The 23,830-nt window shown below is 44.6% G+C and overlaps 1 protein-coding gene across 7 annotated transcripts in view; it reads right to left on the reverse strand.

The window, feature by feature from the left end:
- KIF1A (kinesin family member 1A) overlaps nucleotides 1-23,830 on the reverse strand; it is a 4,129,412-nt gene that overhangs the window by 2,190,100 nt on the left and 1,915,482 nt on the right. For 4 of the 7 annotated variants that reach the window (XM_069618139.1, XM_069618142.1, XM_069618138.1 and 1 more), the window contains exon 28: nucleotides 9,575-9,643. The exons of the other annotated variants lie outside the window; for them this stretch is intronic. In XM_069618139.1, coding sequence (XP_069474240.1) covers nucleotides 9,575-9,643 — 69 coding nt within the window. The remainder of the gene's footprint in view (nucleotides 1-9,574; nucleotides 9,644-23,830) is intronic. 7 annotated transcript variants of the gene reach the window in all.

The following is a 23,830-nucleotide window of genomic DNA, read 5'->3' on the forward strand; positions in this document are numbered from 1 at the left end:
GCCAGGCCACCATTTTGGGCTAAGCGCGAGAAACGCACTTAAAACGCCAAAAGGAGCTCAAAACACAAGAAACGATCGCTGCCACCATTCCCGTCCGTGAATCACTTGCACCGATCAGTTACAATCCAAAAAGAGTATCTAGGGCCTGTAGAAGGCTAGAGACCCAAGAGAGCAGTAACTTAGCTTACAGTGCCCTCTTGTGTCATGTTGCACGAAAGCCGCAACATGATAAAAGAAACTACGGAAAACAGCGTTTCCCGGTACTGACTGTCTTAAGGGCATGTCAGTTTCCCCGTAAGAATGGAGCGAAAGCCCAGAGGAGTGCGGCAGAAGGCTGCACTTCTCTGGCAAAGTCGAGAACAAGGTGAAAAACAACAGCAAAAAGTTTAGGGGTTGCCACATGGAAGGAAAATTACCCACAATTACGAAATCTTTCCTAACAGAGGGGACAGCCAGAGAGCAAATCCAAAAACTGGGTAGTGCAGCTTGGCTTGGGTCGTATGTGTCCCTTTGGAGAACAAGAGCACTAGAGGCACCATTCCATCTGCATCTTCTACTTTGAGTAGCAACCCCAGCGGATTATTAGTAGTTCCAGCCCTTCTTTTAAGGGATATCAATTTTAACGGCCAGTCTTTTTTTCCATCAAGTAATTTGGATGACCTTTTGATATTGATATTGATATTTTATTTCTATCGCGCTCGTACACAAGTGTTTCAGAGTGCGACAAGGCAAGGGAGGGGAACAGGGGAGAACAAAACAGCGATCTTACTAGGCCCAGTGACATTGAGAATGCGCAAGTGCATGGGTGAGGGGGAGGGAAAAAGTGCATGGAAGGTGGGAGAAGTGTAAAGTGCGAAGCAGAGGAGAAACAGATAAATAATAATAAATAAATAATAAAGGCAACAACCAGTGGTAGTGCAGACAGCAATATGCAAGTGCTAGGTTTAAGGCAGCAGACAGGGTAGGTCTGATAAGTGCACAAAGAAAAAGGGGGGCTGTATGGGTACAGATACAGACCCCAGTGCAAGGGGTGGCCCGGAGGCAGTGCGGGAGAGTGGCAGGGTGAGCAGGTACCTGGGTCCGGAGGACAGAGGGTGGCCAGGTGCACGGTTCCAAGAGAGAACAGATCAGCAGGGGAGAGGGGGAGCGAAGGCAGAAGAAAAGAGGAAGGTCTTGAGGTGCTTCCGGAACCAGAGATGGTTCTCCTCAAGTTTTAAAGTGCCAGGGAGGCTGTTCTAGAGGGAGGCCCCAGCTGAAGACAGAGATCTACCCCCAGCACGTTTCTTTGAAAAACGACTGACCCTGAGGGAGTTAGAGGTAGAGGAGCGAAGAGCTCGAGAGGGGAGGTATTTTCGGAGGGATAGCTGAAGGTATTTTGGACCCAGGCCCCAGAAAGCCTTGTGGACAATGCAGAGGGTTTTTGAATTTAATCCTTGCATCCACTGGGAGCCAATGGAGAGATTGCAGAGCTGGAGAGATACGATCCCAGGGCTTGAGGCCAAGGACAAGTCTTGCAGTCCTGTTCTGGATTAGATGCAAAGGGCGGAGAGTAGAGGCAGGTAGATTTAGAAAGAGGCTGTTACAATAGTCCAACCTAGAGAGAACCAGAGCTTGGGATACAATGAGCTTCTGGGGGAAGGAGAGGAAAGCCAGAGTACCTCTGAGGAGGTGCAGTAGGAAGTTTGACTTTTTAGAGACCTCAGAGATGTGGGCGGTGAAGGAAAGGGTGGAGTCAAAGATGACCCTGTGGTTCTTAGCCTTGCAGGTGGGGGTAGGAGGAGGCCCAAGGGAAGCTGGCCACAGAGTGAGGGTAAAGGATGGTGAAGGTGTGCCGTTGAGGAGTATCTCAGTCTTGCTGGCATTCAGACAAAGATCATTGGTGGCACACCAATCTTGAATGGCAGTTAGGCAATCAGAGATGATAGAGGGAGAGGAGGTGGCCGAGGGCAGCCTGAAAATGAGTTGAGTGTCGTCAGAGTAGCACTGGAAATTTGAGCAGAAAATGGCAATGCAGTGGACGAGAGTTGCCAGGTATTTGTTGAAAAGCCAGGGCGAGAGGTTATACCCCTGGGGAACACCACAGGTAGAGAGGAAGAGAGATGATTGGAAGGACCCAAGTTGGACCTCGGAGGGTCGATCAGAGAAGAAAGAGGTAAGCCAGGCCAGAGTCTGATCAGGTTTTTACGGAGACGGTTGAGCAGGATGGTATGGTTGACCGTGTCGAAGGCAGAAGAGAGATCGAGGAACTTATGAAAATGTTCAATTTGTTTAATACTTTTCACATTAAGTTTAATATATGATTAGCATTTTATCATCAGAAGACCCACATGCAACTTTGACAGGTTAAGTGCTATGCTTTTACCCTCAACATGCACATATTCTCAGCAGCATGCTTATGTTATTAGTTTGATTCCTACTGGCTATTTCAGGAATACATAGGTTTCTATGTAGCTGGCATGTTTTCAAATCACATTGCAGCCACTGCTGTGTCTGTATTTAAGGACAAACGTGTTACACACGCTTTTCACGCTTTTCAGCTTTAGCTATGCAAGCCCCCAGTGCGGCCTGTGTCAGAATCCGTAGAGAGAGAGGAGGTGTCCAGTGGTGTGAGCTCCTGGTGCAGCTACATGCAGGATTTGGGAGTCCCCACGTCAGCATCGGGCGAGAGAGAAGGTGCTTTGCAGCACGATGATGCGTCAGTTAGTTTTACAGCGTACACCCGCGAGACAGGAGGGTAAATTGCCTCATGTCACTTAGAGATCCTGTGGAGAGGTGGAACGCAGGCAATGGTAGATGGGTGACTAATTCCATCTGAGCCTCACCCAGAGGCGAGCAATCAGATAGGAGTATCTCTCACCACAGAGCTATTATGGGGCGAGTTCAGGGTTATGACGCCAGACTGGGGGCCAGTGACATTAGTAGGCAATCATTAAATGCGCTTACTTTGGCCTCCACCCAGCACCCCTACGTGCATTTGTAGTTACATGATTGTAGCTACAATGTACAGATATATATGTACACATTGTTCCATGTTGTTTCATTCACAGAATCATGAATGGTATATGTGAGCAAGAGATTTCTACGGAACTTCGGAGTCAAATCTAGCGGCTTCAACTTTACAGTGAGTTAAACAATGCTCACAGGATCTAAAATGTGGGGAAGTTTGCACCATTGGGGCTATATCTATGTGTGCCTTTGTGTAGTCGCACACTGTGGTGAATTATTATTGGGCACATATGGGCTTTTCCTTGATTAGCAGTGTTTTCTCTTTTCCTTCCTTTTCCTGGGTTTATCCTTCTTGATTTTAGACACTTTGGTGATCAGGATTTATTTTGGTTTCTATGTGATGAATTTTAGTTAACTATTTAAGCTGTGTTTAACTTGGTGGTTTGGGATTGGAGGGTGTGCCGGTCGGGTGCTGCCAAAGCGGAACTGCTCCACCGATTTACCGACGTTTGGGCTCCAGTCCTGGACTATGACCAGAACTACCCGGCCCTGACCTCCAAGCCACGCATGATCGCGAGAGCCCTCTAGACGATGGGAGATGGCTCGCCACCTGGTCAGGCCGACTGAGGCCCGAAACAATGCCTACTCGAGAACCTGGGGGTGGGGGACGGGTCATTTTGTTTGATATGCTCTGTGAGGTTATAATCATCGTTAATGTACATGTTTCCTGTGCGCTGATTTATAAATAAACAAATAAAAAAAAGGCTAAAACCCTATTAATTTACATAGATTTTTTGCTTTTTACTGTGGTTTACATGTTATAAGATTAGATTTAATTGTTCTTTTATAGCATACAATTATGAAACAAATGATCTACCCTACAGAATGCATTTTCTTGCCCTGAAGAAGGCCGGGCTGTTCAGAAACAGCCGCAGCCCTAGGCCGAAACTCGAGCTTGCATCAACTGCTGGCACAAATAAATGTCTTGCGTGCTAGTAATCATTGCTTATAAGTTGTTTCATTTTTTTCTCTATGTATGTAGGCTCTGCGCAACATTCCATGCCATAATTCTGTAGTATGTCTGTGCGATTAGAGAAGGGGACAAGGTAGGCCTGGCTCTAGGAATTGTCATCTGGGTGGGCCAGGGTTGTGATCAGGGAGCCCATTTTCCATTGCGAATGGGTCTAGGTGTACCCTACATAAAGTGCTGGCGCTGATCCAGATTTCCCAGATCTGTGATCCAGCAAAATATTTCTTCCCAGATCTGTAAAAATACATTTGCACTCCTCTATAAAAAAAACAGTTCATAGCAAAAGAGAAGCAAGGAACATATTGTTGCAACATAAATCTACCTATCTTCCCTTCCCATCTGCTCTCCCCTTTCTGTTATATCTGACCCTTCTTCACCTTGCACCGTCCAGTCACCTTCCTTCAGCTGCCCTAACCACCGTTCCCATTTACCTCCCCTCCCACCTATTCACACCAGCACCTAGCTTGCCTTTCCTGACCTGGCTTGGGAGAATTGAGGGTGATGCCTCCTCTTCCTTCTCTGAGAGGGTTGAGCGGTTAGGCCCCCAGTCTTTGTACCATTTTAGATGGTGTCCGCCCAACAATACTTTCCTGAGCACTGTAGCTACTCTCAGCAGACCAAGGAGGAGATGCTTGTGCTCCCTCTATCATGTGAAAGATAGACCCCCCCTCCGAGAATACTAAAGCAAGGAATGGGAGATTTTGTTTCCTACAAAATTACATTTTTTTCTAACTTCTTTTAATTTCAAGAACAGAACATACCGTGTCCAATCAATACAGGTAGCCTTGTTGATCTTAACAATATTTCGAGCACAACAACATATCCTCCAATAACATACACATATATACAATCCTCCCTTCACCCACCCCTTCCATAACCCCCCTCCTTTCCAACTGAACCTCTTCAGAGTCCCATTCTGAATGTCTCCCATCAATGGTTCATGTCCAAAATTACATTTTAAACACAAACTGTTATTTTTTGTTGCATTTTTGCAGCCCATTTTAATGGAGTTGAGAGTGCAAGAGAATGCTAGGGCTGTAAGGGCTGCCTCAGGAGGCAGACAGTGCTGTTGAGAGGTTTGCGGCTCCTGGTATCGCTCCTGGTGCAGCATGCCCCTGTACATTATTGTCTGGTACATGCTGTTTACATACTGGTTATAATATGCAATTGTCCATGATGACTCTTTGTTTGATGTGTTTACTTTGATTTGCTATTGAATGTTCAATAAATGTGGCCCGGATATTTTCAAAGTTAGATGTGTGTGTGTGTCCTAATGCCTGGGCTGCCCATCTATTAATCCATGAGTGAGGCTTTTTGGAATCGCTTATAATGAAAATTGAATCACATATAGGGGCACCTAATTTTAACACATAAGGAATAGTGCAATTAATAAATATGCGAAGGATCACACACTTTGGTCAAGTTGTAAAGCCATAATTAGAGCCTAACAAGACATTTAGATACCTGACCGCACATCTTCCAAGCAAAAGTTTCTACAAATATGTGTCAGAGTTTGGCTTTGAATAACTAAAATAATACTAAATGTTATACAGATTACTTTAAAAATGCACATGTCACATGATAAACCAACCTTACAATGTATTCATCATTGTATTGTATTGTATTTATTGTATTCATATAGCGCTTTAATCCAAAGCGCTGGACATTATTGTAGAAACATGTTGATGAAAAGATTAAGGGGGGGCATTTTGTTTTGAATCCTCGATTGGACAGAGCCGAATTCTCCTGTTGGCACTTTTTTTGCAAAAGGGGCGATTCATTAATTTTAATTGTTTCACCAAGTACTGGAAAATAAAGAGTAAAACACAGGTGAAAATTACCTTTGCTCTTTACTTTACCACTATCTGGCTGGAAAGGTGTAAAGCACTTTCACAATTAACGACCGAATGGAGGGGGTCGAAAACAATCAACTCTCCGCAGCACTCCAGCAAACTCTAATGGAGGCAAGGTTCTTGGAGGTACAACTTCGCGAGGAGGAACTGCGATTCAAGGCTGATGATATGGAAAACAGGGAGAGGAGTAATAGCTTACGCATCTTTGGCCTTGCGGAATCTGATGGTGAGAGCCCACTTGGCCTAGAGGGCAAAGTACACAACATCATACAAATGGTGTTGTGAGCGGACGCCACTGAGGAGATCAAATTGGACAGATTTCACTGGGCTGGAAGGGGAGACAGAGGTCCTTGCTCGGTATTAGCACAGCTACACTACTACAAGGCCAGGATCCTGGAAAAGGCCAAGACTCTGGGGAACATACAATATGTGGACTCTAAAGTGGGCGTCTTTCAGGACCTGTTGGCCCTCACCCTCCTGATGAGAAAAAAGTGTGGCAACCTCACCAGATGGCTTCAAAAGAAGGGGGTCAGGTACCACTGGGGTCACCCCTTCTACCTGGCATTCGCGTGGAAGGGGGAAAAGCATCATCTCATGTCCGAGGAGGACATTCAGAGGGTCACAGAGGATCTGCTGAGCGACCGGCCCGGCTCCTCCGGTGGACATGAAGGGACACTCGGGATCCACTTTGCAGCCCTAGGTGCCCTGACACGTTCAGAGGCAAAACAAAGGTGAATGGGTCCCGCAAGTTGCAAAAGACCAGACACCACTGCTCAGCCTCCGAGGGACCCGCAAATTGACACTGAAATGATCTGCTAAGATTTGAGACACTGTTGCTTTTGGTTTGATTGCCCCGCATAAGGGCATCAAGGATGTTTAGGGCTGAGGCCCCTGGGCCCGATGGGCAAACGCCAGGTTGGTGTCAGGTTAGCTCCTAAGGTTGAGGAGCCAGTAGCTGATTCTTAAAGATTATCAAGGTGTTGATGGGCTTGTGGCCTGGTTGGAATGCCTATAATGTGGGTGGAGAGACCAGGGGGGGGAGTCAAGTGATACCAACCTGGGCTCCACTGACAAAACTAGAACGGGTAAGGTCCCGACAGGAAGATTGGGAATGGGAACCCTGGTGACCAAATTGCCCGGGGCGGGGGAGAACACCTGGTGGTTCGTTGACTAACCCCAAGGCACGTTGGGGGATGAAGACGAAAGCCTTGAAAAGGGGGAAGGGAGGGAGGGAACAAGGGATGCGGAGGGGCCGGGAGAGGGTAAGAGGGTGGGGGAAAGGGTAAAAGTTTGGTGGGGTTAAGGGGAATGGGTACAGCCAGATCGGGCCATGGCCTACTGCTTTACATTAGGCTCAGAGTTTGAAACACACAGGGCGTACAAAGAGAATGGAACTAAAGATGACAATGGTTGAAGGAAGGATAGGCACACTGAACGTTAAAGGCTTAAACTCTCAGAACAAGAGATCCTTGACTAGCAACATGTTTCGCAAACAACGCTTATTGGTCGTTTTCTTACAAGAAACCCACTACAAACAGGGAAAGGAATCAATGATAAAGGGGAAGGAAATTGGAAGTAATTTCTGGGCCTCACACAGAGGTTCGAAGAAGGAGGGGGTTGGTATTCTCGTGAGTAAAGCACTCTACCTCACGGAAATTGAGACCAAGAGGTGCTTTGGGGAGCGATTCCTGGGTGTTAAGGGCACCTTCGAGGGAGAACGTATCACATTGGCCACCCTATATGCACCCAACTCGGGCCAGATACGGTTCCTGACCCAGATTTGTAGGGTAACTGACGAATGGGCAGAGGGAGCTATGATACTTGGCAGTGATTTCCACCTCATAATGGACCCCCAACTTGACTGGTGGTCAGCGAAGGGGGTGGGGACTAAGGGATGCTCCAAGGACAACCTAGCACTGCAGGCCCTCCTAAGAGACCCCTACTGGGTGGATATATGGCGTAAAGCGTGGTCAGGTCCAGGGGGAAACACTTTCTTCTCACCCCCACACCACACATACACGAGAATTGACTTGTTATTGATCTCCGAGGAAGGGGGAGGGGTGGTCGAGCTCCCCAGGGTGGAAGCAATAACGTGGTCTGACCACGTGTTACTGGTGGCAGACTGGTCGCTGCCCGTCTCCCCGAGATCCTCCCAATGGTGCTGTAATGATATGCTCTTAAGTGATACAGTCTTCAGGGAATTTCTAAGGAAAGAAATGATAGCCTATTTCGAAACAAACAACAACGGGGAAACGGACATGTGATGGTGTGGGAAGCCGCGAAAGCCACTTTCTGGGGCCTCCTGATAGCCGAGGGTTCTAGGCGTAAGCGGGAGAGGGGTCTTATTGAAAACAAGATCCAAGCAGAATTGAGGGCCCTGAGAGCTAGACTCAGCCTCAATGGGGAGGATTGGGAAGCCCTTCTGGTGGAAATGCAAGAAAAAAGGCAGTCACTACCAATGTTCCCTCTAATTATTTTTCTCTAAGTGCGCAAATGATTTGTCTTTGTGCGCACATTATTTTCCACATGTGCAACTGAATAACGATGTAAGCCACTTTTTTGAGCATGCGTAGTTAGTGAGATACCATCTCTGAAGAGTTTGGGAGGCAATTTCCCCTTCCCAACCACCGCAATTCTTTACAAATCAGTGTAAAAGGAGCATCTTACAACTCTTTTTCTGAAAATATAGGCTATATAAAAACTATTTTATATGCGATTATAAGGAGAGCTCATCAACAGGTCCACGACTTTAAGATATGCCATAGTACCTCACAAAAGTACTCCTACGCTGAGAGAAAAACGTTTATGCACAAAAAAAGCTTTGCGTGCTCAGGATAAACAATAGGTTTAGTTGTGGCTATTCATTTGTCAGCACTCCTCAGAGACAATACAGAAAGTGCTTAATGCCATTGGGAAACAACTCATGTTTATGAAAAAAACAAGTATAGCTAATCACTAATGTGGCTGTCAAAAATTCAGACATTATGCAATTTTTGCAAATCGAATATTTGTAACTAAAAGGAATTTGTCAGAAAACATGCCAATAAGAGTGAATGTGCCACTTTAATGGATTCAAGGGCCAGGAGAAAATGCCTCCCATAATTTGTGTAAGCACAATAATTGCATTAGAATAACTGCACCCCAAAATATGATGATTAGAATTCCTGGGCCTCTGTTCACTATCCACATTCTGTTGGTCTGTGAGTTGTGACAACATATACTCAAAACTCAAAATTTACAGCTAGGAGGCATATAAATCATCTGTTTTACTCACTAAAAACAAAAAAGGGAAGCCATGAACATATAGGAATCTACCCCTGCTTCTTTCCACAAAGTTCCACTGATATCTTTTTGAATCAATGACCAGCAGACAAGTGGCATTGGTAGAAACTCAAATATTATTACTTCACGATCTCAAGAGGAATTTTAAGGGGAAAGAACATTTTTTATTAAGCATGAAATATCCCTACTGGAAAAGCCAACTACTTTCTTACTCCCTGAAAAATCTTTTGATCCCACATATGCAGTAAAATAGTATAAGAACCCTGCTTGTAACCCTGACATAGGAAGTTAAATTACAGGGCACATAATACAGCTTATAGATTTGCCCACCCTTGCTAACCACAGCGTAGACAAAAATGAACAAGAGCCTTACTGAGGTTTCTTCTGGTGCCCCGTTGAAGAACATTACATATACTTGCCCTGTCAACAGTAGCAATGCTCAGAAGTAAAATATATTGTGTACCTTATTCTTTAACTTGGGACTCCTCCTCTGAAATTCACTGTTATCAGTTGAACAAGATGCATGGGGATGCTAGAGGCAATAAAGGCAAACCCATGATTAAATTGAAAATCCCTCAGCAGCTGAGCATAGACAGAAAGAGAAGGTGCAGTTTCCTAGACTATTAATATAGTTTCCTATTCTTTAGAAAACTTCACTGTACTGTACTGCCAAAACAACTGATTTGGTTTTTAAAAGTTGCTGATTTGTTTTTCACCCCAAAGGAGTGGTCTCATGTTCCCTTCCACCCATTCCTCTCCCCGGCTCCTGTACTAGCCTCAAATATTAGTTGACAGGGCTCTGTAAAAAGTGAGGGGATATAGCAGTAACACACTGACTGGGATATTTGCATACCTACAATACTTTGTGAGCAGATCCAATTTAAAGCCTCACAATTATATTATGTGGAGTTTAAGAAAATTTCATAAATCTGCATGTGCACAATTACTATGAAGTACATACAAGATTGTTTGCAACATACCTCACCTTTCAATTTTTGGGTAGGATTATACAAGTGCTCAGTGCAACCATTTTTGTATAGCAGCGAGTTAACATATCATTTGTTAAGGTCTATGCTCCATAGAACTCTGAACATTTTGAAAGGTTTTAGGTTGTGTGAAAAACATTCTTGTTATCTGAATATTGTTGCCCTAATTTTATATACGAATGATGCCAGGCAAAGTCAATACCAATTATCCCTTGCAGGCCAAGTAAATGGTGTCCAGTTAAAGATGTGATTACAAAAAGTTTGAATGCAATAGGATCGGGTCAATAGGACCGAAAACAAAAGGTTTGATTTTTTTTTTATTATATATTTTTTTTTTGGTTTTCGCATAGGTAAAAAAAGTGTTTTTTACCACAAAAACGGCAGTTGGCGGGGGACCCCCCCCACCAAAAAAAAAAAAAAAAAAACATTCAAATCTTTTGTTTTCGGTCCTTTTGTTTCGAACCTATTGTATTTCGAAACTTTTCATTCGCGCCTTTAACCTATAACCCAAGTAAATGATATTGCAATGTTGCTCTCCTCTTATAGGGTAATGTTAGCAATGCTAAAGTAGGAGACGTTGACCATGACATTTGCCTACTCAAAATCCTTACAGGGCAAATTAATATTTGAGTTTCATAATGCGTTAACTTGCAAGGGGGCTTTTCAAAGTGCTTGTGTGACATATGTACAAAGAATAGGAAGCATGGGATGTGGTTACACATCCTAGTAGACTGCGTACGTACATTCAGTATCCAATATTTGAGCTGAAACTTGGGTTACAAAGTGTGGGTAATGCTTTTGCTAAGGCACCATGAGTAACAGAGATTTGTATGCTTGAACGTCATTCTTATTATAACAAACATAAAACAAGACTTTTATCTAAGTCTGGTAACCTTTTACAGAGCTAAGATATGATGAGTCAAGGTTGTCTGGTAATATCTGAATGTGGCCTTGGGCGGAGTTCGAGTCATGTGGTAGAATCAAGTATAGGAGTCATCGGTGGGGAGGGAAGATAATTTGGTTAATGTGTGCAGGCATATCTTAGTTATATGTTCTATTCATACAGCCACTTTTTCATATTCGGTTGTAACCTCTTGTCGGGGTATTCTGTTTTTAGGGTTTTTAGGTTTAAAAGGTCAAGCTTGTATAGTAGAGCAATGTAAATCGGTTAGAACAGAATATCAAGAATAGTTAGTATAATTTATCTTCATTTTGAGAGAAAGCAAATATTAGGTAGTTGCTGTCGCTTGTCCCTTATAACATGTTTATGAATAGGTGGGAATTGTCTGTGGGCGCTGCTAAAATTCTTCTCAGCGGCACCCAGAATTAAGCTGGGCAAGCGCACATGCGCACAGCTTAGAGGGAACATTGGTCACTACACATGGTCCTCATAGGGGAAGTGATTAAGAAACTGAGATATACGAGACAAAGATATTATGAACGAGGGAACAGGGTAGGGACTCTCCTGGCGCGTAGGATAAGGGGATGCAGAACGGAAAGGAGGGTTGGTCTCCTCAGAGACATAGGGGGCAGGGTGCGTAAGAAGAGGGAGGAAATAGCAGAGTGTTTTGCCGACTTCTATAGGGAACTTTACACCAAACAGGAGGGTGAGTCGTTGGAAGAGATTAGGGCTTATCTGGCTGATCACCCTCTACCCCGACTGACCGAGCCTGAGCGTGAAGCCCTTGAGGGGGAAATATCAGAGGAAGAGGTGGAGCATGCAATTAGGAGGTTAAAAGCAGGAAAAGCCCCGAGGTAGACGCCTACACAGTGGATTTCTACAAACAATGTCAACCCATTTTAGTGAAACCACTGGCCAAGCTGTTTAACCAAATTAGAAACCAAGACTCAATTCCACGACGTTCCTACAGGCCCTAATCACTGTAATACCCAAACCAGACAAAGACCAAGCAGATCGCTGCTCATTTAGGCCCATCTCCCTCCTAAGCCTAGATGCAAAGATCTTCGCCAGAATTCTGGCCACCCGACTAGAGAGATGTCTCCCTCGCCTGATCCACCCAGATCAGGTGGGATTTGTCCTTATCAGACAGGGCTCTAATAATATGCGAAAGACCCTCCATGTTCTTAACTCAAGGGTGGTATGCCGAGAAGGCCTTCGACAGGGTCAGTTGGGCTTTTATGGGGGGGGTTCTCTCGTCTCTGGGGATGGGACCGAGGTGGCTGGGCTGGATGTCGGCTCTATATTCCACTCTCTCAGCTAGGGTGGTTGTAAATGGGACTGAATCAAAGACGTTTCCATTGGGGAGGGGCACAAGGCAGGGATGTCCCCTCTCCCACCTAATATATGCATTGGTATGGAGCCCTGGGCGATTTCCGTCCGTATAGATGAGGCAATCAATGGGGTTCAGATAGGAGACTCGCATTGTAAGATTGGCCTGTTCGCCGCCAATGCATTGCTCTACACCACAAGACCATCCCAGACGGTCCCCCACGTCTTACATGGCCTAGCACGCTATGGACAACTCTCCGGATTTAAGGTGAACTTTGGGAAGTCGGTGGTGTACATAGCTGCCGGATGCAGAGGTAGACTATGTGGGAGAACTCCCCTTCCGACTTCAGAATGACGGGTTCCGATACCTGGGGGGTCAAAGTGACACACAACCCGGTCGACCTCTTTCCCGGCAACTTTCTCCCATTTTCGTCAGACATCAAGAGGAACGTGGAAAGATGGGCGAGATCAGGACTCTCCTGGATGGCACGCCTCAACCTGGTGAAAATGGCAATCCTCCCCAAGTTTCTATTCCTGTTCCAAATGCTCCATGTGGAGATACCCAAAACATTCCTAACGGAAATAAAACAGGTCCTCCCGAGATTTCTCTGGGTGGGCAAAAAACATAGGTATTAACCAGGCCCAAGGAAGACGGTGGGGTGGGATACCCGGATTTGGAGACATATTACAAGGCCTCCCAGTTGAGAGTGTTGATAGATCACTTGACCCCAGGGACGGAAAAGCAGTGGGTAGCAATGGACAATAAGATCCTCACCCCGGTCACGTTAGATGATGGCTATGGGTTCCCCGATCGTGCATCTCTAGAGGAGTCCTACACCACCCGGTGTTGCGGGTCCTGTGGTCAGTGTGGAGGGAGGGAGGTTACTATAGATGGCTCACAACCTGGCCTTCTCTGTTGAGCTGCATTTGGGCCCCCCCGTTTATAGACAAGATAGCTGAGCCGGCTGCATTTCAACAATGGTACGAAGCCGGTCTTAGCAGGGCTGGTCAACTTTGGGTGGGAGGCTCCTTTCTACCCCTGAAAGATCTGGAGGAGGCTCTGGGGTTGGGCACCCTGCCCCCGTTCCGCTACTTCCAACCTAAGGGAGTCCTCACCAAACCCTCATGGGGAGACACCCTCAGAAGGGACCTGGCAGACTCTGAGAGACTGCTCATTTCCACCCGGGGCTTTAGAGGGGTGATATCCCGTCTCTACAAACTTCTTCTACTCTCAGCGCCAAGGGACCCTCCCCCAGCACGGACACAATGGAAAAGAGATATAGGGGAGGTAAATGAAGATGAAAGGTGGTCCAAAATACGCAGACGAGCCAATCGTTCCACAGCCTCACTCCAATTCCGACATCAGGCTCTGAAGGTACTGCATAGGTGGCACTATCCCCCGCAGAGGATTGCTAGGATGAGGGTGGGATATGACCCGCACTGTTGGAAATTTGGATCGGCGAAAAGCGACTATGCACATATGTGGTGGAGGTGCCCAGCTGTCCAGGTATACTCGGGAGAGGTCCTATCCTGGATTAAAGGGGTTGATGGAGTGGAGAGAGCTCTGTGTCCTTAGCTCCTCCTCTTCGGAATTGATGTGGGGGATTACCATGCGGTAACCCAGGGTCATATGCTGCAGGTCATGCTGGTGGCAGCCAGGTGTTGTCTGGCCCAGAAGTAAAAAAAAAACATGTATGCCAACAGAAAAAGAATGGGTCACTAAAGTTCGAGCCATTTATGACATGGAGTTTCTAACCCACCTCATAGACGAGTCCAAATCGAACATTGAGGAATGTGGCTCCCCTTTTTCGAAAAGTACAGACGATTGGCCTAAAGTAACAGCATCGCACTTGGGAACTCCCCCAAACATGAAAGGCCACCAGGAGTGGTACTGGGCACAAGGAATGTTCAGAGTTGGGCCCAAAACTCTAGTGTGCAAAGAATGGACGTAAAGTATCTTGACACGTTCTCCACGGGCCTATCAGGCGAACTAAATACATGTGCTCGATCCATGGCAAATGGGGTGTGGGGGGAGGGTTGGGGAGGGTTATTGTTATAATTGTGTTAAGGAGATCCATGTCAAATGTATGACGCATGATGTTATAACTTAAAATGCCAATAAAATATTTTTTTCAAAAAAAAAGCTGTACAATTCTTTGTCGAGTTGAAACCAGTCTGTTGGAGTGGTTGGTACGTATGAAAGTCCTTTGGATAGTACAGCGAGTTCAGCTTCTGACAGACATATCTCAGATAGATTAAAGAAGTGAATATCTTGTTGGTACTGGTTGTTGTTACCAGCGACTGCATCTCCTCCATCTGGGGGGTCTCCATATGGGGTATTAGAACATGGGCATTGGTGGGGGGGGCCTGGGCTGTCCTCTTTGCCCCCCTCTTCCTAAAAAAGGTGGAGGAGGTATTTGTAGAGGGTAAGGATAGTTTCTATTGTAGATATGAGGTCCATAAGTGTTGTTGGGATCATCCGGGCCAGATCCTGATCCCGAGCTTGACGTGTCTGAAAAGGTTACCCATTTCCTTCTCTGTTTGAATGTAGCAGCTGTATTTTGCATCCTTTCCTTTTCTTTATTTTCTTTATAGTCAGCGCTTAGGTATGGGTACACTGTCTCCAATTTGAAATTCTTGATATCTTTTGCCAGCTTCTTATGTTTTTTTCTCCAAAGTTTTGGCAGTAAATTGATCCATTACGGCATTAATTTCTTTCAATTTTTTGCGCTTATTGTCCAAGCTCGTATTTTCCAGAAATGTTTCTTCCTCCCTCTTAAATTCATCTTGGATTTTGATGTGTACTCATCTTGCCATTGTTATGGTTAGGGCCATCAGGTCCCTACTGCATTTGGTGGAAGTTTTGCTAAACCCTAGCATGTATTCTTTGTCGTCTAAGAAGAGGGCAGGTTCATTCCTAACTATCAGTCCCATGGGTACTAGGTTCACCCTCAGGTATTCACATAGAAAGTGCCCATGAACCTCAGTTCTAAAACATTTTTTCTTTAGTTTTAGTATTTCGTCCCCTGATGTGGTAGAGGCAATCAGTTGTTAAAAATGGTTGGACCATGGATAATGTCATTGATTTGTTCTTCTGTAAAGCTTAAAGTGTGTTCCATCTTGGAGGTTCTCCTTCTAGTTGTGTTAGAAGGTTTGAAAATCTTGAGATGCGGCACTGTGGCTCCCCCGGTGGCCCCTGTATCCCCACAGGTTAGATGCCTGGAAGTCCTGGAGGAATAATTAAATGGTATACTTCACTAAGGAGTTGTTCTTAGTTGTCAATAAAAGATTGTGGATCCCTATTACAGCAAAGCTGTAACTTGATACCAGGTAAAAAGAGGGACAGCCCTTAATGTGGAAGGATTTGGGGCTAGTAAGTATATTGAAACAAAATGGGGTGTTCCTACCACGTAGAAAATTCATGACAGTACATTGCTACTTATATGTCTGCTATGATTTACAACCAAGTAATACATATTGCTTCAAAAGTAAGCAAGACGTCCCTTGATGTTGTGGTTGGTATGTGGACTCAATCCATACATATAACAATGAACAGTGGTTTAATTCATACGAATGCTTTATTAGTTAAGCAGATCTTATTGTCTATTTAGTAGACAGGCATTTTTTGGTATTTTTTAATTCATACTTTTTGACAATGAAAATATACAACGTAATCTTGGCATATTGAGCAGAAAAGTCATTGCTCCAATCACAAAAGTGTTACTGTGAAATCAGACAAGTGTTGCATCATATTTGACAATCACATGTATATTAAAACAGAATTTAGGTTCTGAAGAGAAAGAGAAGGAGAAGGAGAGAGAGGAAACAAGAGGGCAACACAGTCTCCAATGTTGTCTCAGTGTATTTGAACTAACTAAACTTAACCTAACTGAACCTACCACTATCATAATCAACTAAGGCCAGGAGAATGACTCCCTTCTCTTGGTGGCTGTGCTGTTGCACTGGTGTTTTTCGATTTCAGAGTTCTGCTCAATATACAATTTGTACATAGTCTCTCGTTATCCTTTGTATTAACCTCCATATTTCCCACAGGGGATTGACAGTTTCTGTCTTTTTTTTAACAACTTTATTTAAATCGGTTGCATTCGAATACATCTTACAACATTGGTACATAGTAATAGCAGTTCTTTGCAATAGACTAACAATGAACCCATCGTCCACCCATCACAAATCCTCTGTTACATAGGACACCTTTGCTGTGGTGGCAAGGCCCACCAGGGGTTTGGGGGTGGGGGAGTGTTACTATGTTGGCATCACTTGGGTCTGAGGAAAGGTTTCGCCACACGTGGTTGGTATGTTTGCACCGGGGAGACTAGGTCATATTGTAATATTGGGGGCCAAACATCTGTGAAAGGGTGAAGCATTCCTTCTTCAGCTGCTGTGACCTTTTCCGCGACCAAGATGTCACAAGTCTTGGCCCACCATAATTGTATTAGGGGGCCCTCCCAAGTTTCTTTTTTATGAGTAAACAATACAAGGAATGTGATTGTTATTTTTGTAATAAAATAGATTTTTGTGTATATAAATTGTGTTAGAAGTGCCTTTCCAACCTCACAGTTAAGGTCCATTTTTGTTTACTTCCTATGACTCTTACCTGGAGGACCTTCCATTTTACAGGTACCCTTATATATTGTAGTCTTTTGGGACTCCTCCTCTCTAACTCCATGTGTTCTTGTATAGTGTCACTAGACCTTTTGCTGGCCAAATGTTCATATTTCACCTTGCCCTGTGGTGCTCTTTCTTGTATCAAATGTATTCTTGGGAGCCCTGTGGCATTTACTACAAAAGTGTCTCTCTATCTCTCTGTCTTATGCTCCACTCCTTGTTTTTTGGATGTGGGTTGATGTTACCCTTTTCCCAGACTAGTAGTAATCAAATTCTACTCCTCTCGCTCTCTGTATTGTGAGGGGTGAGAAATATGAGACAAGCACAAAAGTATAGTTTTCTCTGAGTTTGCCATTTATTAAATAAGATAAATGCCTGTCTTTCCAAATTCTAACAAGGATGTCCCTACCTAGCAAACTAAACTAAAGAAGGGTGAAGTAGTGTCCAAAATGTCTCTGACCCGCACACTAATACCTACAACAAAATAACACAAGGAATGTGTGTTAGTCTTCAATTCAGCAGCACAGTGCAAAAGTTCAAAGTTTTAAAGAGTACTCCTTGTGACCAGGGTTCTGTTCCCTTCCTCTGGCTCAATGCAGGAACACTTGTGGGAAAGTTCTGATTCAACAAAGTTCTATTCAGTTCAACACAAAAGTTCCTTTCCTTCCAAGTGATAAAGTAAATATGTCTTTCATAAACACTTGTGCCAAAAAGCAAAGCACTTGTTGTCCTCCATAATATCCTTCTTGGCAATGCCAATGTCTTTCTCACAAAAAAAAAGTTCATAAACCAAGCAAAGTGTTCTCTTCATGATATAAAGAAATTATTAGCATATCACACTTTCTCTTCCAACTGAATACTTTTGTCAGGATAGCAAACAATGTCTTCTTGTAAAGCAACTGTTTGTCAAAATGATGGTAGTGGTAACACTTTCTTTTTATTACACCTTTTGCCACAAACACATTTGTTTCAAAACATCTTCTTTCCTGGTCCACTCGCCTGCCAGGACTAACTACTATTGATCCCTTTCCTGGTTTGCTGGCCTGCCAGGATAAAAACTCCTACATCTACAATTGTTCCTAGTAGCAATATTTGTTCCAAGATTCACCACACCAGTATCCCATGTGACGAGGGTTGAACAATGGCTGCCTCTTTTAATAGTCTGTGGGCTCTTGGCAATATGAGTTACAGGTTTCCCCTTATTGGTGTGCTACAAAAAGAGGAATTGTGCCCTTGTTGCTTCTGTGCAGTTTCTTTACAGGCTCTTGGCTGTTGGCAATGCTGGTATAGGTTTCATCCAATTGGTGTCCCATGAAGAAGAAATTATGCCCTGGTCGCCATTGTATTACTTTCTTTATTCGGTATTTAAAATTGTCATTTGTTATCAAATGGCCTTCTGCGAGTGCCTCAGTGTCACCTTTAGGTTTAAACCAACTCACCGGTCTGGTTTGGTGTCTTTGCTTCTTGGTTAGCTGATGCAACAGACCTCCGGTGTCCTGCCCGATCTGCTGACAGTGTCCGCTTAACTTCAGTGGACTGGTTCTTCCTTCTCCAAAGCTCTGGTGATTCTCTGTTTCTCCTCGAACACCGAAGCGTTGCTCGCCTGAATGGGAGCACGTCTCCCCTTCAGCTGGCCTTCCCTTTCCGATGCCGCTTCTTGCTGCGTACACTCTGCTCTGTCATACAGGTTCCCTTGTCGCCTCGGTACTAGCTGGACTTTCTGCTGCTTTCACTGTGACTTCAGCACGCCGGTCTGCTTCAGCTACAGCGTCCACACCTCCTCTCAGCTGCAATTCATGTCTCCATTTAAATGTCCCGCTCTGATGCTTTCCTTTACAACAACTAAGCCTCTCATTCTAGTCAATAGCACTTTGGATCCTTACTAACTCTGAGTCCCTCGTCCTCGTCCCAGTACCGCAGGCATTATGGATCTTGAAGTCCCTAGTGGTTTTGGTATTTCGATATTTAGTTATTTTGGATTGTTTTATAAACTGAGAGTTGTCAGAGTTAGGAAATGTTATTAAACAGGTTTGTGTTCCAACATTGGAATTAGGACTCTCTACTTAAGACAGAATCATGACAATTAGAGGTAATAGTTATGTCCTGAACTCCCAAGGTACACACCTTATTTTGGTTAGATGACTTTTCATAGCAATTTCCTTGGGTAGTTTCATGGGAGAGAATTGAACAATGACAGCAAGCCACTGGGCAGAGGCGATGCTGGGGGTGGGGGGCCTGAGGGTCCTATAGCCATGGGTCTTTGGATAGAAGCTCGGGGCTACAACCAAAATGCTAGCTAGCTCAGAGTCCAACAGTCTCAACATTAGCGTAGCCACAGATCCCTTACAGACCTAGTTACACCCCAGCCATTGGGTACTTGGGAATTATAGGATTCTCATCCTCAGCAAAGCATGAATACTGCATCCCGCTTCAAGGAGTCACAACTTTACCCTGATGGCCATCTCCTCCCGTATGATCCTCCCTCCTGATGCCACCACCAAGGATAGGATCAGGTGGCGGCTGCCTTCCCCTGGCCACATGGGAGGAGATCCTAGGCTGGGGATCAGTGATGACTCTGTGCTTCCCTTTATTGTTCCCTTTATTGCATTAAGACAGTTCAAAATTATCCACTTGCTTTCCACACTTTCATTATCGGTACTGGTACGAGTATCTCTCAGTCTATAATGAGTCCCCTTTTGCTTCCCAGTATTCCAGTTGTCCCTGTTGCCTTCTGTGTTATAGGGGAACGTCTCCGGTGCCTGTGGGTATCGGAAACCCCTTTAGGGAGAATGGACAAATTCCATCTATTTGTCACAATAGCCACTGGGCACAGTACAACTATGTGATTTGTCTTTGTTGGCGCACCCACCTTCACAAAGGCATGAGGAGTGCGTAGCTTCTGAACATGGTGTGGTTGTATAATAATGTTGGGATTGTCTGGATGTGGAAATTAGGATACAGAAATGCTGCTATTGCTGAGATTTTTTGGGATATCCATAGTGATATTGATATTGTATTTGTCTCTTCGTCTATATTATATCTGTTTCAATCCATGCCTTTGCCTTGACACACTGGGGTATAGAGCTGCCACATTAGATTATACAGGTCCTCTTAATCCACAATCTTAATACTTCGGTTTGAAATGCCCCTGAGACTAGCTTGGGCACTGTGTGGAAGAGGTGTGAAGGCCCCAAGAGAGATGATCGGTATCTGGATTTATTCATTCGCCTTCACCCCATAAAATTGAATAACCAGGTTTTTAACACTTTCCGAAAAATCAGATAGTCAGTCCTCAGTTGTCCTGATGTTTTTAGGAATTGAGTTCCATAGTTTGGTTATGACAATAGAGAAAGCCTTTTCTTTGACTTTAGGTTTCTCATAGTGCCTATTTTTGAGTGAGTCAGTTCTTGATCTCAGAATTCTTCTTGACTGGTATTTGGTGATTATTGATTAAAGGAATTCGGCTCCCTGCCTTTTTAATGCTCTATGGGCGACGAAGAGAGTTTTGAAATAGATTCTTTTGTTTAACCGGTAGCTAGTGCAGACTTCTCAGGGCTGGGGTAATGTGTTCTCTCCGGTCCAGTCTGAGGAGGAGTCTTGCTGCGGTGTTTTGGAATGCATTGTAATATCCTGGTGATGTAGTCAAGCATTCCCAGATATAGGCTATTAGCTAAGTCTATACTTGATAATACCGGGGAGATAATGACAAGGGTTTGGTGTGAGAAGTTTAGGTATGGGAGGATGCCTCTTATTAAGCGTAGGTTGTAGAAAAATGTTCTTACTATTAATTTAACCTGTGATTCTCGGGTGAGACCATTATCCATAAGTATAACCATTTTTACCAATTACAGCTGAGGATCCAGTTGTGTTCCCATTTGTCAGAGCCAGGTGAGCGATGTTTGCATTTGGTTGCCATTTCGTGGGGTGATCATTATTTCAGTTTTGGTTGGTTTTAGTTTTAGATTATTAGTCATCCAGACATTTATCTGGTTTAGGCATTTAATGATAGTGTTGTATGAGTGTGCGTGTTATGCAGCCCAACAACAGCTGCACTTCCCCCCACCATCTTCTTCACCTGGCACTTCTACTCCTACACAAGTAAGTCTGGGAATGATCTATTGAGACAGAGTGCAGAAAGCAAGCAGGTTTACGCAGTGCACTCCCAGTACCTGCACCATGGCCTAGCCAGCACATGGTCACTGGTAGGTGCTGCTGATTGGGTCTGACTCGTGCAAGGTTCTCCAACTCCAGGCCTTGAGAGCCAGAAACAAGTCAGTTTTTCAGGATATTCTTCATTAATATTCATGAACAACATTTGCATACAATGACTGATATGCTGCGCCTGTGCAGGTTTAGGAGGAAAATCAGCACTGGCCTTTGTGAGGGTGCAGAAGTAAGGCTTGGACACAAAGGTGGCATGTTTTTGGGCAGACACTTTTATTACATGAAAAGGGGATAGAATATGCCTCTCTGTCCCTAAAACTAAGAGGGGCTTCCCTGACTCTGAGAAAACGAATGAAACTGTCAGAAAGTCCAAAATATAAAGTCTGTCCCTGTTGTGTCTCAAAAAGCCTTCTTCTGTTCCTAACATTAACAACAAACTAACTGTGCAAGGATGATCTCTATTCAGAGTAAATATGTTCTTTGTGAGTTCAATAAACAGAAAGGTTCCCAGACTCTTCAGTAAAAATAGCAGAAATACAGAAATGTTCAAAAGCTGTAGGCTCCCAAGTTAGGGTTGTATACCTTTCCTCTAGATTCCTTGTTCAATGTGCTCTTCTCCTTTTAGGGCCTCTCAGGCCTATTGTTGCTTAAACAAATGTTAATAGGTAGTTCACCATAATATCTTCTATATGCTTGCTAATTTATCTTAGCAAATTGACGCACTCCTTTTGCCAAGTACAGGACTTGTACTGTCTTTTCTCCTGGGTGACAGTCCCCAACTCACAATATAACAGCTTGGCTCACTCTCCTGCCAAGCAGTTATGCTTTAATGGAACTTCTTATTTGGGTGCAGGTCCCAGACTCGGAACATTCAATTTGCTGGGCATACTCTCCTGCCAAGTCTTCACCTTCTCAAGGACACTGCTGAGTCCCAGAATTGTAACATTCACAGTTGCTTGGTCTATTCTAGCTTGAACATGGACTGTCTCTTTTTGGGTGGCAATATTCAAATTAGTTTCTGTTTCTGACTTTGTGATAGATGTGTGTCCCAGAATTGCACCTGGCTTCCAGGGTCCCAGGCCCTCTTATTCTGTTCTCCGCCTTTGCCCTCACACTCTCCGGACCTCCTGCGCTTCTCGTGTCACCCACGTACCTGTGTGCTTCCGTCTGGAAGGTACCAGTGTTTCCCCGAGCGGCTGCAGCTTCCCTGGAGGCTACTGTCACGTTTGGTGCTTCCTCACAGTTGGCAGTGGCTTCCTTGGTGTCTCCTACTTTCCAGCATCATGACCTCTCTGTTGGATGTTTCATCAGTGGTCAGGGAGCCCGGAGGTATCAGACAGTAAGAACGTGAGTGGTACTGGCTGCTGGGACCTTGCTTGTGTTCTCCATCTTCTCCGCTTTTGGCTTCCCTTCAGCTCGCTCTCGCCCTTCTCACTGCTGCCTGCTTTGCTGGTTTCCTCCTCAGTGGCTCAATCTCTCCCATCAAGTCAGCTGTTCCAGGTTTAAACTCCCAAGTTGGGAAAGGGAGTCTTTTTGGAGCAATCACATTAGCTGAACTAGAATGCTCATTCTTCTTCCTGATAGTGATCTTTGGACTCTTGACCAGCTTCCTCTTCTCAGTGCTTAAGAAGCTAGAATGCTCATTCTGTTTTTCAGTAGTGAACCTTGGATTCCTGATCATCATCTTCTCAGTCTATGTCAGAGCCAGATGTGAAACATTCTTTATAATTTAAGGTTTGGAGCCAGTCAAGTATTTTAGATTGACTAGGTTGACAATAATAGATATGAGCCATATCACAAGGATGGAGGGTAGGAGTTCATATTGGAGGGAGGATTAGGGGATTAGGGGTACTGATGTGGGGGCATACCATGTTCTCTGAAGATGGTCATCCCTAATCCAATAAGGGGGTCCCTCCCCCATGTTATCCTAACTCTGTGCACAACCACCAGGGGGATTATTTTACTGTGGACACACCGCCGCGGCCCCATGGGGAAGATCTCCCCATAGGAGAAAAGGGGTGACATCCTTGGATTCAACACACCTTGCACATGCTGACCCTGTAAAAGTAACTGAGGGAAGCGTTCACTGATCCCGCTTGTGCCATAAATGTACCAATATAAGTGAAGCATGCACAGGCTCTTGCAATCAGTAGCGCTGCCAATGTTGTACTTGTTCATATTTTTGAGGGAAATGTGCATTGGTCCTGTCATGCACCCTCCCCATGTTGTATCTGTTTGTGAGGGACCCCACACATGTCCATGTACCCATTTATTGGGGAAACATGCAATAGAATTGTCCATGCTGTACTTGTCCCCACGTGAGGGAAACATACGCTTCCCTGTACACTCTATACTTTTTTGTGAGGGACATTGCATTCACCATTTACTTTTCTTTTGGGAGGGAACTTTCACTTGACCATGCTGAACCATTCGTGAGAGAAGTTTGGTCTTGTTGTATAAATGCTGTATCTTTTTGAGGGGGAATCATGCACTAGCTTTGCCCATGCTGAGGAAAAAAAGGGTTGTTAGGGAAGCCTGTAGGGACCCTTCACATAATCTCCCTGTTTGTGGAAAGCGTTCACTGGCCTTGCCCATGCATTTTCTAATAGACTGATTAAAGCTTGCAATAGCCCGATCAATGTTGCAACTGTTTAAGGAAAATACTATATTTATTCATGGTCAAGCAAACACTATACATATGACTTTAAACTAG

Source organism: Ambystoma mexicanum, chromosome 10 (genome assembly GCF_040938575.1).
Source record: "Ambystoma mexicanum isolate Mex_15411 chromosome 10, UKY_AmexF1_1, whole genome shotgun sequence".
NCBI classification, from domain to species: domain Eukaryota; kingdom Metazoa; phylum Chordata; class Amphibia; order Caudata; family Ambystomatidae; genus Ambystoma; species Ambystoma mexicanum.